At 56.2% G+C, this 16,065-nt stretch overlaps 1 protein-coding gene across 1 annotated transcript in view; it reads left to right on the top strand.

Annotated features, from left to right (window-relative positions):
* The window catches only part of TNFRSF8 (TNF receptor superfamily member 8), a 47,885-nt gene that overhangs the window by 28,712 nt on the left and 3,108 nt on the right, over positions 1-16,065 (top strand). The window contains exons 4-9 of the mRNA XM_014446837.2: positions 732-825; positions 1,070-1,203; positions 2,404-2,505; positions 2,645-2,698; positions 10,140-10,165; positions 12,826-13,030. Of these exons, the coding sequence (XP_014302323.1) occupies positions 732-825; positions 1,070-1,203; positions 2,404-2,505; positions 2,645-2,698; positions 10,140-10,165; positions 12,826-13,030 (615 nt within the window). The remainder of the gene's footprint in view (positions 1-731; positions 826-1,069; positions 1,204-2,403; positions 2,506-2,644; positions 2,699-10,139; positions 10,166-12,825; positions 13,031-16,065) is intronic.

Below are 16,065 nucleotides of genomic sequence, written 5' to 3'. Positions count from 1 at the left end.
TCTAGAGCAGCGGTTCTCAACCTGTGGGTCTCGACCCCTTTGGGGGTCGAACAACCCTTTCACAGGGGTCGCCTAAGACCATCAGAAAACATATTTAATTGCACATTGTTTTTGTGATTAATTACTATGCTTTAATTATGTTCAATTTGTAACAATGAAATTGGGGGTCACCACAACATGAGGAACTGTATTAAAGGATCGCGGCATTAGGAAGGTTGAGAACCACTGCTCTAGAGGAAAAGCTCCCTGAAGCCCTGGACCTGTTAGCTTTTATTCAATTTTAGATACACATCTTGCCCTCAGGCACAGCAATCTGGTAGCAGACAGACTATCTCAAAGGGCAGTAAATATTAGTAAAGATTTACTTAAAGGCTATTAGGTCAGGAAATTGCTTCAAGCCACCACTATCTCTACAGAACAATTGGTGCATAGCTTTAGCCCTTGCTAAAGCTCAAGGTTCATCAGCTTTCCGAGTTCCTTGTTGTGCTTTCATGATAGTGTTTGACAATGGATGGCTTCCCGCACCCCGAGTCATAGTAGGTGCTCAATAAAGAACTGTTGCATGGAAGGAAAGAGGAGGGCGGGGTGGGTAGGTGAAGGGAGGAGGCAGAGCCAGGACACAGACCTGCCCAACCGCAATGTCCATGGCGCCTCGCTGAGCGGTCTCCTGGAGGCCACCAGTCCCTGCTGGGTAAGCTCCTGGCACTGACGCTGAAGACCACTCTTTGCAGGCAAAGCTGAGAGGGACACCACCTACGAGCCGCCTCACCTGGGGACCCACCTTAACCACAGCACCAACCCAGAGGACGGCGAGCTACCGGCCAGGTGACTCTGTGGCTCCTTCTGGGGAACTGGACTGGAAGGGGAGGTGGGGTCCAGACTGGAGCTCTGTGCCAAGCCCCAAAGTCCCTTTGGAGAACGTGTGCCCAGCTCTGCGCTGGCACCAAGCCAGAAAGCCTGGAAGTGCAGCCCCTGCCTGGGGATGGTATCTGGGGAAAGGGAAGCATTCCCGAGCAACCCCCTCTTCCGGCTGCATCCTCAGCCTCACCTCTGGCTTCTCTGCCCGCAGCACCAGCGCCTCCCGGATCTCCCTGGCTGGGAAGGGGAATGGAGGAGGCGCCACCCATGCCCTGGAGGACGCCTCCCTCTCAACAAGTGCTCCTGTCTCTTTCTCCTCTGCGAGGAGACCCATCCTGGTTTCAGGTAATGATCACCCCCAGGAGGCAGGGCCTTCCTCCCAGGCGGGCGGAAGGAGTGGGGTTCTCCCCGGTCTACAGTATCCACTGGGTAGGGGGGCCAAGGTGGACCCCGGGTTTCCAGCTTCCTGGGCTGCGGGTCTGTCACTTGCTACCACTTAATTCTTGTGGGTAGGGATTTCATTCACAGCTTCCTCCCCGTGGCCCATAATTGCTACTCAGGAAGTATTTGGTGAAGGATTTTATGACCTGGACTAGTTGCTTAATGCCCTTGAGCCCCTGTTTTCTCCCGTGTAGAGCTGTAATAGCATGCACCATGCAGGGGAGTATGTAGCTACCCGGGCCAGACCTTGCTTTGCAGACATCTGCTCTAAGTGCAATGCATTCTAGGACTTGCAGTTCCAGCATTGCACACCGGGTGGCGGTGGTCCTCAGGCCAGCGGTTCTCAGCCTGGTCCCTGAACTCACAGCATCAGCAACTTGTTAGAAAAACAAACGATGGCCCCACCCAGCCCTACAGAATCCGAATCCGCTTTTTACCACCGTCCCCTGGAGGTTCCTCTGCACGTTAAAGTTTGAGAAGCATTTATGGGCACAAACCACTTTTTTTAGCATCTAAACATGCACGAAAAGCAGTAACTAGTTACACGATCTTCGTAAGCGACAAAAGAAGCAAGGAGGCAAGTTAAATGTGCAGATGTAAAGACATACACCCAGATAGCGGTTTGGCGCGTGGGCACTGGAATCCCCCTGGCCTGGCTGGAGCCGAGATTCTGCCATTTACCCTCAGGGTGACCTTGACTTCACCTTTGAGAGCCTCAGTTTCCCTTGTTTGTAATGGCACCTGCGGCGTAGGGCTGAGTGTGCCTCATGGAGCTTCCAGTCCAGAGGGGACGCCCGGCACACGCCTCCTCCGCAGGCCCCTCGCTTTGTTCTTTCGTTCTGCCTTCTGGCCCCCTGACTCCTCCGTTGCCCACCCTCTAGAAATGCTTTGCTCCTTTCCCCACTATTGATCCACCGTGACCGGTTTCCTGGAGCAGGTGAGGGCGGGCAGGTGGGTGAGGGCTGGACCAGGAACCGTGTCTGGTTTCAGTCCTGGCAGCCCCGTGGAGACAGCAGGGCGGTCCCGCGTGGGGCAGCAGGGCCCCTGGCTCGGCCTGTGGAGTGGACTCTGGGCGGAGAGTGCAGGTCCACCTCTGTGTTGCAGGCCCCGTGCTCCTCTGGCTGCTGGCGCTGCTGGCGGCGGTCGTCTGCACCGGCTCCTTCCTCCTGTGCCACCGCAGGGCCTGCTGGAAGTGGATGCAGCAGAGTGAGTGATGTGTCCGCGGGGCCTGGGGAGGCGGGTGCTCTGTGCTGGCCGGGCCCCTGCCCTGCCCTGCCCTGCCCTGCCCTGCCCGCCGAGGCTCTCGGAGGCTGGCTTCTCCAGTCCCCTCCTGATGTCATTCCAGAGCTCCACCTGTGCTACCCGGTCCAGACCTTCCGGCCCAAGCCCGAGGCTGCGGGTAAGTGGTCAGGGGTCGGGAGGGGCTGCTTGAGCCGCAGGGACACACATCAGGCTGGGTTCTGGGCGTGGGGCTCCCTCTTGGTGGCTTCCCACAAGCTGCTCCTCTTCTCTGACCTCATCTGCGATGGGGATACAATGTGGCGGAGGCTGTGCCACGTCCTGCGCGGTGTTCGCACGGCGGGCTGGCAGGAAGCTGTCTTTGTGTGCGGCTAAGGCTTTCTTTCTCTTTTTTATATATATTTTATTGATTTCAGAGAGGAAGGGAGAGGGAGAGAGACACACACATCAATGATGAGAGAGACTCATTGATCAGCTGCCTCCTGCACGCCCCACACTGGGGATTGAGCCTGCAACCTGGGCATGTGCCCTGACTGGGACTTGAACCGTGACCTCCTCGTTCATAGGTCAATGCTCAACCACTGAGCCACACCAGTTGGCCCGCTAAGCCTTTCATTCCTTTCTGCACATTCCTTTCTGCATGGTGCCCCCAGGAGGGGCATTCCTGAATGCCCTCCCTCCTCTCTTCTTTCCCAGCCTCCCTATTCTTTCCTCTCTCCCATCCCCCCCTCCCCTCCTCTGGCAGCCGAGGGCCATAGGGGTCAGCGGGGCAGGCTGATAGGGCTGGAATCCTGGTTCCGCCACTTACAAGCTACACCTCGGGAGGTTACTTAATTCCTCTGTGTCTCAGTTCCCTCATCCGTACGATGGGGACAGCGGGACCTAGTCTGAGGGTGGGCGTGCGGGTGGATGGGGCTGGGCCTGTGCAGAGCGCCTGCGGGCGTCGTGTGCAGTGAACCGCAGTTGCAGTCTGCTGACCTGTCTGTGCCCGGGCCTTGTTCCTCACCAGGATCCCAGGCCTTCCTCACTGCTAGGTTGTTCTGAACCCTTCCCTGGTCCTTGTCTCTGATCCCTGCCCCGCCTCCAGGCCAACTCCTCCAGGCAGCCTTCCGGAGCCCCGGTCCTCCCCACCCACCCAGGCAGCAGGCTCTTCCAGCGCCCACCTGGTGGGGGTCTTGTGCCCAGGGCCCCTCTCCTGGGCAGCCCTTACAGGGCAGGGCAAAGGTCTTCTGCACACTCCGCGCTGGGCCCTGGCCACAGAGGAAGCAGCGAACATGAGTGGTCTGAGGGCCCCTTCTGGTTGCAGGGCGGGCTCCCTCCCCTATTTAGTCTCCCAGGAGCCCCAGGGGAGATGGGTGATGACCCTTAAGGAGGCGGATACCTGGCCAGGGCCACACCTCCTCGTAAGTGCCCCTCGGGCTCCGGCTCCAGCGCTGGTCCTTGAGGTTGCTGCTCTGACTGTAGAGGCCCGGTGCTGTCCCCTCTGCCTTCCGCCCCCCAAGCCTTGTCCAGCCCCTGCCCACCCAGAGCCCAGTGGTCGGCCCCAGGCCAAGTCATGGCCCTCTTGCCCCCGTCCCCCAGGCCCCTTAGAGAGCCTTGCCGTAGCCCCCCTTTTGACTTGGGCTTGAAAAACAGTCCACCGAGGTTGTTTTGAATTTGATGAGTTTCACAAGCAGGTGCTAGTGTTCCCTCCGCAGGGGGTTTTCGTGTTTTGATGGTTTCAAGCCTTTTTCCATGAGCTGTCAGGCTCAGTATCTCATTGAAACCCGGGTTTGCTTTCTTGACATTTTTCTAGTATTAGAGTTTCCATTGCCGTCAGTTTATTTTTTTCTTCGATCCTTTGTGATAGCAGTTTTGTCACACACCGAGAAAGAGAGAGAGAAAAGCACCTCCCTTAAGAAGCCAGACCTACAAGGCACCCCGAGCCCTGAGACTCAGGGGTGGCCGGGTCTGGCCCTCTGGCTTCGGTGGGTGCCTGGGGGTCCCCAGGCTGAGAGGGAAGGGAGGGGGGGCCCGGGTCAGCACGCAGGGCACAGGGTGAGCCCGGACTGAGCCGGTGATGCCCGTTCCATGTGGAGGGAGCTGGGTGTGCAGCAGTGGAGGAACGTTCATGCGTTTCTTTGCTCACTCATATACTCCAATCGTGTCACTGTGGGATTCCGAGTGGCCCTGTGCTGGAAATGAAGGAGGCTGCGTCGCTCTCCTGGGCTTTGAGACCTGTGTCAGTTGCTCAAAGGGGCGGAAGGCTAGCAGGAAGGGAGTGTGCGCCCCGCCCACCCCCCTCCGGGAACTGCAGGGCTGGGGGGGCCTGGGGCCTGACGGAGATCCGGGCAGGTGCCCATTCGATGCTCCCCCATCAGCTCTGCTCTTGAATTGACTTGACTTTGTGCCATGTGTCCTTGGTGGCAGGCATTTGCAAAGCACGTACATGATCTCATTTGACCCCTCAGCACCCTTGCGAGGCAGCCACTGCTGTTACCCCATTTCACGGAGGAGGGACAGAGGCACAGGAAGGAGGGGGGCTTGTGTAAGGCCACGTGGTTAAAAGCAGTCTGACCCGGATCTCGCTGTTACTGTTGGTGGCGAGGCTTTTGTAAAAAGGGTCTCACCCCCTCATCGATCGACATTTGGGACCGGGCTGTCGGGTGCATTGGAGGGTGCTGGCCAGTTCCTTGGTCTCCAGACCCACCAGGACCTGCAGCACCTCCCAGTGTGGCCACCAACGTGTCACCAGACACTGCCAGGTGGCCCCTGGGGGGAGGTCACGCCTGGTCGGGAAACACCGTTAAAATTCTTTTCCTCCTTCATTTTGATGGACACGAAAGTCATGACTTTCTCAGTTCACTCAGGCAGGTTTGCTTTGGAAAAAATTGTGTGTTGTCGTTTGGAAATAATTTCGAACTCGCAGGAAAGTCACAAGTACAGTACCAAGAACTCCTTTTCCCTGGACCATCTAAGTCACTGACTCAAGGCCCGTCATCTCTGACACGTGTGTGTGTGTGTGTGTGTGTGTGTGTGTGTTTCATACGAGTAAGGCATGTTTTTACACAAACGGAGTAAAACCATCTAAACTAGAGGATCTGCCTTGACGCGTTACCGCCAATGAGTTCTCAGACCCCGCTCAGGTTTCCCCATTCCCCCCAGCAATGTCCCCTGTAGCAAAAGAATTCCATTCAGAATCTCCTGCTGCATTTGGCTGCCGTGTCTCGGTGATTCTGGTCGGTGCCTGTCACGCCCTTCACCTTCCCGACCCGGCCACTGGGGAGGGTTCCACCCATGGCTTTGTAGGTGACCCTGACCCCGGCTTTGCCTGGTGTGTCCTTGCGACTGGATCCAGGTGGTGCATCTTTGGTGGGAAGAACCCAGCGTGACGCTGAGCGCTTCTTGGCAGCCTCCGTCCTCCTGGGTCCCTCTGGTCCCGTGGCTGGTGGGGTCACACTGAGCCCTTGATCAAAGGACCAGGGTGGTGTCTGCCAGGCTTCCCCGCCGGAAGCTGCTCTTTTCTCCGTGGTAATGGCTCCGTCTTTGAGGGGCGCTACTTGGAGGCTGTGAATAACCTGCTCCTCTGTCAGACTTTTCCTTTTCGTCACTCGTGTGGTTCTATCTGACGTGTGCATGCCTAGTTTATTCTGCTGCCATTGGCATTTAGTTTGAGGTTCAAATTGTCCCCGGTTAGGCCAAGGGGGGGCTCTTCCAGCTGGCTCCTGTGTCCTTTTGTTCCCATCCTTGTGTGTTGGGAACCCTTCTTTTTTTAAAAAATATTTTTTATTGATCAGAGAGGAAGGGAGAGGGAGAGAGATAGAAACATCAGTGATGAGAGAGAATCATTGATTGGCTGCCTCCTGCGTGCCCCCTACTGGGGATCGAGCCCACAACCTGGGTATGTGCCCTTGACTGGAATAGAACCCGGGACTCTTCAGTTCCGCAGGCTGATGCTCTACCCACTGAGCCAAACCGGCCAGGGCGGGAGCCCTTCTTAAAGGTTTTCCCAGCTTAGCTTGTACTTTCCTGCCCTGCCCTGGGGTCCGCCAGCTCCCCAGGGAGCCCAGGGTTGGAGTCGGGGAGCCGGTGCCAGAGCCTCGCTGAACCTCTGGGCCAAACCCTTTCCTTGGAGCTGTTCTGCTTCCCACAGCAGCTGGGACCTCAGGCCGGAGAGGGGATGGGACCGAAAGGGAGAGTAAGGAGGATGGAAGGGACGATGCCTTGGGAGTCAGAACGCAGTGCTCAGCGAGGTGGCCGCAGGGCAGCCCCAGGACACCGGGCACCGTTGCAGCAGGGCCACCGATGCCCAGTGTCCCTGGACTCACGTCCTGGGGTGCCGGCCGCGGTTACGGGAAGATCACAGTTATTCCAAAAGGAGTGAAACCAATTAACGAAGGCAGCGGACTGAAGCAACATTTTTAGGGGAAAAGCTCTTATGAAATCCGACCTCTTTGCTTGGCACAGTTTGTTCGGAGGCTTTATCAAAGTACACACGTGGGCTGTAACGCGGCGGGAGGCAGATGTTGGACCTGCTGGATTCCGCCTTTTGTGCTTCCTCTCGAGACTCAGTGTCAAGTGCTGACTTTCTCTCTGTGGTGACAGAGTGCCAGCGTCCTGGGCACCTCCCCTTTTGAATGCCAACACATTTTAAAAAATATATTTTATTGATTTTTTACAGAGAGGAAGGGAGAGGGAGAGAGAGTTAGAAACATCGATGAGAGAGAAGCATCGATCAGCTGCCTCCTGCACACCCCCTACTGGGGATGTGCCCGCAACCAAGGTACATGCCCTTGACCGGAATCGAGCCCTTCAGTCCGCAGGCCGACGCTCTATCCACTGAGCCAAACCGGTTAGGGCTGAATGCCAACATATTTTAAGTAGACGTTATTTTTTAGAGGAGATTTACAGAAAGTCTGAGACAATAATAGCGAGTCCCCAGGTACCCCCACCCAGTTTCCTGTTATTAACATCTGACAGTAGAAGGATTCGTTCGTTATAGTGAATAAGCAACATCGAAACAGGGCTGTTCAGTAAAGCCCATCCTCTATTCACATCACCTTAGTTTTTTAACATTTATTTTTTAAAATGTATTTTTGTTGATTTCAGAGAGGGAGGGAGAGGGAGAGAGAGAGAGAAGCATCAATGATGAGAGAGAATCATTGATCAGCTGCCTCCTGCATGCCCCCTACTGGAGATTGCGCCCAAAACCCAGGCATGTGCCTTGACCGGGATTTGAACCATGACCTCCTGGTTCATAGGTCAATGCTCAACCACTGAGCGACGCCGGCCGGGCAGATCTAGGAGCCCACCCAGGACGCCATGTGACCCTGAGTGGTCAGGTCTCCTTAGGCTCCTCCGGGCTGCGATGTTTCTGACCTCCGTTGTTTCCGATGACCTTGGCAGTGTTGAGGAGGACTGCTCCGTTATGTTGTAGGAGGCCCTTCTATTGGAACCTGCCAAGTGTTTCTGTCCTGATTCGATTGGGGTTACAGGTTTAGGGTAGGGGACGGACCGGGGGCAGGGTCATTTAAATATATATATTTTATTGATTTTTACAGAGAGGAAGGGAGAGGGATAGAGAGTTAGAAACATCAAAGAGAGAGAAACATCGATTTAGCTGCCTCCTGCACACTCCCCACTGGGGATGTGCCCGCAACCAAGGTACATGCCCTTGACCGGAATCGAACCTGGGACCCTTCAGTCTGCAGGCTGACGCTCTATCCACTGAGCCAAACCAGTTAGGGGTCATTTAATGACATCAGATCAAGGGGGCATACTCTCAGGGTGATCGGTCACGGGCCCCTTCACTTTCGAGATCTCCTTTAATCTTCATAAAAACCCTCCAACGTTGGCGCGATCCATCCCCATTTTGCAGCTGAGATGACTGAGGCCGGGCGAGGTGGCGTCATGTGCTGCGTCTCACTGCCAGGAGGCCTCCACGGCATCTGGCCCGCTCCCAGCAGTCGGTTCTTACAAATACCAGGCTGTGCACAGCCTTCTTATCTTTCCAGTTATTTCCTGAGGGTGTGCCCCGAAGAGGGGTTACTGGGGCAAAGGGTGTGAGACTTTCATGGCCAGCTGGCTCTCGAGAAACATTCACAGGAAACGTTCATGGGACGTGTTTACCAACGTCCTCTCCAAGACTGAGTTTTATCATTTTTATTTATTTTGTCTTGTTCCTGTGTCCCCCCCTCCCTCCCCCCAGTGACTTGGCACCAAGCACAGTTGGCAAAACACAGGATCACTCCCCAAGGAGAGGGGTTCAGTGTCACTGACATCATTTAAAAGAATGTGCCTCCGGCCAGAGAGGGCGCCAAGTGCTGGCTCGGGCCCTGGACAGTGGCCGCCGGTGGGCGTGAGCCCGGCCTCCCCAGGGGACCGCTCTGCTGGGAGCAGCAGTTGTCAGAGGCAGTTAGTGCAACGCGTTCGTTAAATCCAGGACCGAGGACGGGGTCCCTGTGCACATGTGCTGCTTTTCATCGCTGTTCTGGTCTGTCTCCCCGTTAGGCACTGTCTGCCTGTTGATGGGCATCGCGTGGCCACACGGCTCAGCCGGCCCCTCTCACTTGTTACCGTGGTTGCTGGGCCTCCTGTGAGTTTCCAGCTGGGATTCGGGGCCGGTGGTTCCTCGGAGCTGCTGGAATCAGGGGGAATGTTCTGGAGGTGACTCAGCTGATTTCTCCGGTCAGGTGTGCACACCTGACAGCAACGGATCCCGAGTCTCCGCAGGCGGCCCCCTGGACTCTGAAAAGGCTGTGCGTCCCTGAAGCGTGGTCTGCGCCAGGGAGCCGGTTTGCTCTGGGATAGACCAGATGCCTGGCCATGGCTTACACTTGGCTGTGACCTGGCATCCGACTCAATATGAGAAAACAGTTGGAGTGGAGGATAGGGCGTGGGAGGAGAGGATAAAGGTCGTGCCCTGAGTCATGGCGTCAGCGCCTCCTGAGCCCACCGAGGGTGTGGCTGCAGGAGGGGGAGGACTGGTGAGCAGCTGTCCTCCTCGAAGGCGGTCACATGGGCTTTTAAAAGCACAGTTCACAGAAAAATCACACTCAGAGGGCCCGAGCCCAAAGCTCCAGGATCATCTGGCTTCAGGCTCGCCTGGCACCTGACTCAGGAGGGTCCTCAGGGCTGCCAGCCCCTCTGTCACCTGCCTTGAGGTCCTCCGTGAGCTTCACACAGCGACTGGGGAGCTCTGGGCTCTTCAGGCCCCGCGTGCTGCAAGGTGGTGGCAATTTCTGAGTCAGCGGGAGCTTCCTTGGCTCCAGCCGAGCGTATGCGTCCCTTGAACTGTGTGTGTGTGTGTGTGTGTGTGTGTGTGTGTTGGGGGGGGCAGGTGGACTGGGGAGGGGTCCAGGGGCCTGAGGGCCGGAGAAGAGATGAGTCCCCTGCTCTCTGACAGCCCCGGAGAAGTGAGCACTGGGCAGTGAGCCCCTGTGGCCCGGCCTGGGAGTAGGCACGGACCCTGAAACCTGCCCTCTGCTCTCCAGACAGAGGACCTAATGGAGCATCAGCTCCCACGGGGGAACCAGGGGAGGCCTTTGTCCACATGTGCGGCGGGCAGGGCCCAGGGCTGCCAGACCCTCCTTGGTGAAGTTGTCCCTTTTTTCTCTTTGCAGATTCCAACCCCCCAAGGAACCAGACAGTAAGTAGCCGCCCCGAGTCCCAGCTGGGTGCCCCTAAGTCTGACTCCTCCACAGACCTGTTGCGTCGCCTGGTCCCCTGCCAGCCCCTGCTGGGTCCGCAGGGGGCGGGGAGCTCTGAGCCACGCCCTGGCCCAGGATGCTGTCCCTCCCCCCACCCTCAGCGGCCTGGCTCCTGGCTCCTCTCGCCGGGGACTTCCAGAAAGGCCCGCCAGACCTTGGTTTTGGCTGCTTTGGGTGCCAGGTGTGGTCAGGTCACGAGGAAGCCTGGATCTGCTTCCCCTTTTCTCCTTCACTCCTCCCGAGTCCTGTCCTCGCACTGGGCTGACAGATCAGTAGCAAGAATTTTAAACACGTGGCTGCCCCATACCGAGCATTTACCTGGAGCAGGCACCTCGCTCTGTGCGCCCTCCACGTCATCTCAGGGGGTCCTCACGGCACGCGGGGGTCCCGCTTTATAAAAGGGGACACTGAGGCCCAGCAGGGAAGGTGGCTCCGCAGCGGGGAGCAGACCCACTAGGGTTTGAGCCCCTGTTGGTGACTCCAACGCCAGTGCTCTGAGCCGCTGCCCTGAGCTGCCTCCTCGGAGACCAGCTTCATCCGCCCCTTTAGGGGGTGCTCCCTGTGCGCAGGCGCGGGCGCGGCCGGTGCAGATGTTACTGCTGATCACAGGACCACCCAGCACGGGCCCATCCACCCGGTCCTCACGGGGCTGGTCTGTGCCCAGCCCCCGTCAGCAGCTCCCACGGTGGGAGCTGGGGCAATGCCCCCCGGAGCTGAGGGAGGGGCAGGACCAAGCTCTCCCTATGGCCGGGTCTCAGGCCTGTATGGTTCACCCACTTTCCCCCCCCCCCCCACTTATCAAATCTTTCATTACTTTCTTTTAACTCAAACATTGCTCCGTGGAAGATCTGCTGTCTCCATGTAATACTAGCTAAATGGCGCAGCTTTCACACGTGTATAGGGCTCTCCCCACCCTTTTCAGCAGCCATGAGCTACTGAGCTTTGTGAACTGGCTTTGAAATATTACAACACTGTTTTGTTGCACCAATTTTATAGACTTGTGCAATACATGTTATTTTTCAGAGACGAACCAAAGGTTAATTTCTCAGGGTTCTTGCTGCCTGCTTTAGTGGCATTTGATGAGGATCTTTTACATACACTTGTAATAGTTGAAAAATAAACCAGATTGAAGATTCTTTTTTTTTTTTTTCTGGTGGGCTACCCTCCTATTACTAGGAGGGTAGTAGGATTGAGAGTTTGGCAAGGCTTTAGGGTTAATTCCTCTTTTTTTTTTTTTTTTTTTTTAATGCTTAAACCATGTACCAAGTTTTTGGTCCAAATCATGTAGAATAAGTTAAACTTAAATTGCATTCTATTAACCAATGTGAGTGTATTTCTCTAAGCATAGTTAGGTTGAAATAAAGTCATAAAAAGCAAAACAAAAAAACAACAACCCACAATAAAACCCATTTATACATGGAGAAAGGTTTCCACCTTTTAGTTTTTAAAAAAATATTTTTATTGATTTCAGAGAGAGGAAGGGAGAGGGAGAGAGAGAGAGAGAGAGAGAGAAATATCAATAATGAGAGAGAATCATCGATCGGCTGCCTCCTGCACACTCCCTCCTGGGGATCGAGCCCGCAACCCAGGCATGTGCCCTGACCGGGAATTGAACTGTGATCTCCTGGTTCATAGGTTGACTCTCAACCACTGAGCCACACCAGCTGGGCTCCATCCTTTAATTTTTAAACATAAGAGGCAGAACCACAATATGAGTTCAATTTAAAATTATGAGAGATCACATTCAAATACACTTGGGTCAGACAAGTTGCTGTTATAACACCGAGACATTTATGGAAAAGATATTCGGTGATTTGTAAGAGAAACAAATATCTTTTAGCTACTTGAGCTAACACCTTAATAGTAAATTGTTTTAAAATGCTGTCTTTTGGACTTCATATTGTTATAAAAGAATTTTCAGGATTATGTAGCTATACTTTCTGAATTACTCAAACTCATTCCACTCTGAAGGCAGCAGGTAAATGCTATGGACTAGAACATTCCATGAGACCGCTTCTCCTTTGCACTTACCTATCAAAGTCAAAAACTAGCCAACACTTTCCTGAAGACGTAGCACTTTTTAGAGTACATTAGTGTAGTCATAACCGACTACTGTCCCAGGAGGTCAGGGCTGGGCAGTAGGGGAGGCCTGGGGCCAACATGTATAGACTGGCCTTTACACGCCTGGATCCCGGAGCCAGATGCCAGGGTTCAAGGACTGGCTCTGACACTTGCTAACCCTGAGCAAGTCACTTGACTCTGTGCCTCAGTTTCCTGATCTGTAAAATGGAGAGAGTGCTAATATTAGTCACCTCAGGGGGTGGCTGTGAGGATTAACATGTGCCACGGGGTACACACGTGTGATGTTGGCCACGATCCTTATTTAGTACACGCTAAAAGCAGCACGTTTCTCCCGGAACTTACTGCGCAGGTGCACCAGGCTGTCGAGGCTGGGAAGCCCAGTGGCGGGTGGCAGCCCTCAAGCAGAAAGGGAGACTGGCTGGGGTGAACAGAGATGAGAAAAGGGGGCTTCGCAGTTTGGGGATGGGTGGCGGGGGGCGGGCACCCTGCATCAGCGCTGCCTCCCCTGTGCCCACAGGAGCTGAAGAGCCTGCTGGTGACAGAGCCCCGCACCGAAACGCTGGGGTTACTGAGCCCCCCGGCTGTGGAGCCCTGCACCCATGTGGGGGCAGCCGGCCTGGAGAGCCTGCCGCTGGTGGGGGCCAGTCCAGCCGGGAGCCCCTCGTCCCCCAGGGACCTTCCCGAGCCTCGGGTGACCACGGAACATACCAACAACAGGATCGGTGAGTCGGCTTATGTCCCTAGTGTGGTCAGGGTTGAGGGCAGTGGGGAGATGGGTGCTGGGCCCCGGGCCCCCACCTGGAAGTGGGGACCCTGGGTCTGGAAGGCCCCAGGCGTGGACTCTCCCACGGCCTTGTGAGTGGGAGGTGCTTTTGCTGAGAGGATTAGATGTGCTTGGCTACCCCGTCAGCTTGTGAGACAGCAGTGGTGGCCCTGACTTCATGGGGCTGATGGGGGGGGGGTTCCTGAAATAATCGCTGAAGTTGTCTTGTGGGGTGGGGTGGAGGGAAGAGGCGCCCCCTGCCTGGTGCCCCCTATTATTAGAGAGAAAAGTGAACACTGCCCCCAGCCCCCAACAGAGAGCCCCTGAGGGGACCCGGGAAGACACACGGTGATGTAAGAGCTGCCACTGGGCCGATCGTTCCGGGCACTGTGCGAGCGTCACCTCACGGTCACACCGCCTCGGAGGCTGGTGTCTTCCCCTTTTCGCAATTGGGGAAACTGTGGATGGGGCGGGGGTGACACGATTTTCCCGGGCGCACGGCCGTGAGGTGGCAGGGCTGCGGCTCGTCCGAAACCCCAGGTTTGTCTATACCACCAGTGCTGGTGGCCTTGCGGGCACCACGGCCAGCACTTCCCAAATGACAGCTGCCCTCCGGCTCGAACACACCCCCCCTTCAGCCTCGCCCAGGCCTCACTCGCCGCCTCTCCTGCCTACTACCGCCAGAACGTTTCTCCCAAATTGTATACCTCTCTATTACACCCTGCTTAAAACCCGCCAGGGGTCCCTGCTACTTCTGGATGACTTCAGGGTTCTTATTCCGGCATTCAAGGCTGGTCACGAGCTGCCTTCTCTCCACCAGGCTCACCTGCCTGCCTCCTGACCCCTGCTCAACGGCAGTTTCCTAAGCTTACGGAGCCCTTGCTCACTTCTAAGCTTCTCTGTGGGAGCTGCTTCCTCGCCTGGGACAGCCAGCACCACCCACTTGAAGACCCTGTTTATTCCCTCCTCCTCCTCCCGGAAGCCTTCCTTGCTCTTCCCGCTCTCCTGTCTAGGCCAGATGGCCTCTGCTGTGCTCCCCCCGACTCCAGGCCTTCCACCCAGTGTCCTCAGCACTGGCAGCGTGGCTGTGTTTGTGGCCTTCTCCTGCCCCTCACCTGTCTGTGATCCCCTGGGGCCAGGGCCTCGGTGCGCCCCCTCCCCGTCTTCTCTGGAGGGTAAACACCACTCGGATGACACCAAAGAGGCATTTGCAGTCATAGCACACATTTCTATGGCAGGCGAGGTGGACAGAACTCTTTTTAAAAATATATATTTTATTGATTTTTTTATAGAGAGGAAGGGTGAGGGATAGAGAATTAGAAACATCAATGAGAGAGAAACATCGATCAGCTGCCTCCTGCACACCTCCTACTGGGGATGTGCCCGCAACCAAGGTACATGCCCTTGACCGGAATCGAACCTGGGACCCTTCAGTCCGCAGGCTGACGCTCTATCCACTGAGCCAAACCGGTCAGGGCTAGAACTCTTTAGGGCAGAGTCTTTCGTATCAAACAGAAACTTTGGGAGCTGCAGCTTTTGGCTTTTTTTTTTTTTTTTTTAACGAGTTTTGGGAAATATCGCCAAAGGCATCTCGTTCACATTTCCGAAGAAGCCCTAATTTGGAGTTTGGAGCTGTGCTGAGTTCAGTGCCTGGAAGTGCGCTGGTGGGGTTCTGGAGTGTTTGAGGGGGTGGCGGAAGCAGGTACCAGACTCCCAGGGCAGCTGGGGTGTGGGGAGCGGCGCGGACAGCGGCATGGGCAGCCTGCCCAGAGCCAAGCCAGCCTGCAGGCCTTGCTGGGCGTGGGGTGATGGGAGGGAGAGCCTTGGAGGCTCTCTTGGGACACCCAAGGGCAGTGAGCCCCTTGTCCCTCTGACACTACCTCAGAGGGGCACCCCTTGTTCAATTCCCAAGGGGAACAAACTCCTGCCTGAGCTTCATCACTCCCCGTGACCATAGCACCAGGCGGGCAGCCCCTTTCCCCCACCTTCACCTTCACCCCACCCCCCCACCCCAACACACACACTTACACAGCTTCCCTGGATTCGGAGCCCTGGGTGAGTCAGGAATTCCAGTAGCTTCTAGAAAACCCTCCCCCTCCACACTGGGGGCTGGGCAGCTCTGTGATGGGGTCAGAGCCAGAGGACTCGGGGCCCAGGAATGTGAGGGGAATGATAGTCTGGTCCCCAACTTTGGTCTCTTCAACTTGGACAACCCACCCTGCTCTCTGTCTGTCTGTCTCTCTCTCTCTCACCTCCTCTAGCCCTGCCTGGCCCCCTCTGTGTCCTCCCTCTCTCTCACCTCCCGGGGCAAGGGGCCTGCAGGTCTTGGTGAAGATGTGTGTGGCTGAGGCCTGAGGCCCTCTTCTCTCTTTTGGGGTGTCGGGGGTCCCAGCCTACAACTTGTCTCTCTCTCTCCCTCATCCTCTTTAGTTCCTGCTGCTATTTTGAACACTTCTCTCTTTCCTGGGGATGTTAAAACCAACACAGAAGCGCCGGCATTATGTAATGGGATTGAGGGTGCAGGGGCCCCAAGAATATTTTGGGGGTTCCTGAATCAGAGGGGTGTAACCGGTTACCCAGAGAAGCAGGGATCCCGAGCCCCCTGCCCCACCCTAGCTCTCAAGTTCCCTCTTGAGCTTCCCCATTCAGCCTCTAGAATCCAGGGCTGAGCAGCTGGGAGCTGGGACCCTGCCCTGAGCCTGAGATACCGGAAGAAGCCCAGCTGGTGCTTGAAGTCAGCTGACCTGGCTGCAGGCCGGGCTCCCCACTTCCCAGCGTCTTTGGCAGCTTCCTTAACTCCCCTGAGCATCCGAAACCCCCAAAGGAAGGAAATGGTGTTGAGGACCCGGGGACTCACACCTCTAATGGGCTGGGCGGGTCTTTCATCCAAGTGACATATATAAGCAGTCCTACTGTGTGCTAGGCAGGCACAGCCATGAGGCCTCGGTGTGTGTGTGTGTGTGGCGGGGGGGGGGGGGGGGGGGGGGGGGGGGG

This window comes from Myotis lucifugus, unplaced genomic scaffold (assembly GCF_000147115.1).
Source record: "Myotis lucifugus unplaced genomic scaffold, Myoluc2.0 scaffold_580, whole genome shotgun sequence".
Taxonomy (NCBI): Eukaryota; Metazoa; Chordata; class Mammalia; order Chiroptera; family Vespertilionidae; genus Myotis; species Myotis lucifugus.
Note: the sequence above shows the minus strand (reverse complement) of the source record. Positions and strands in the feature narration are given on the sequence as shown.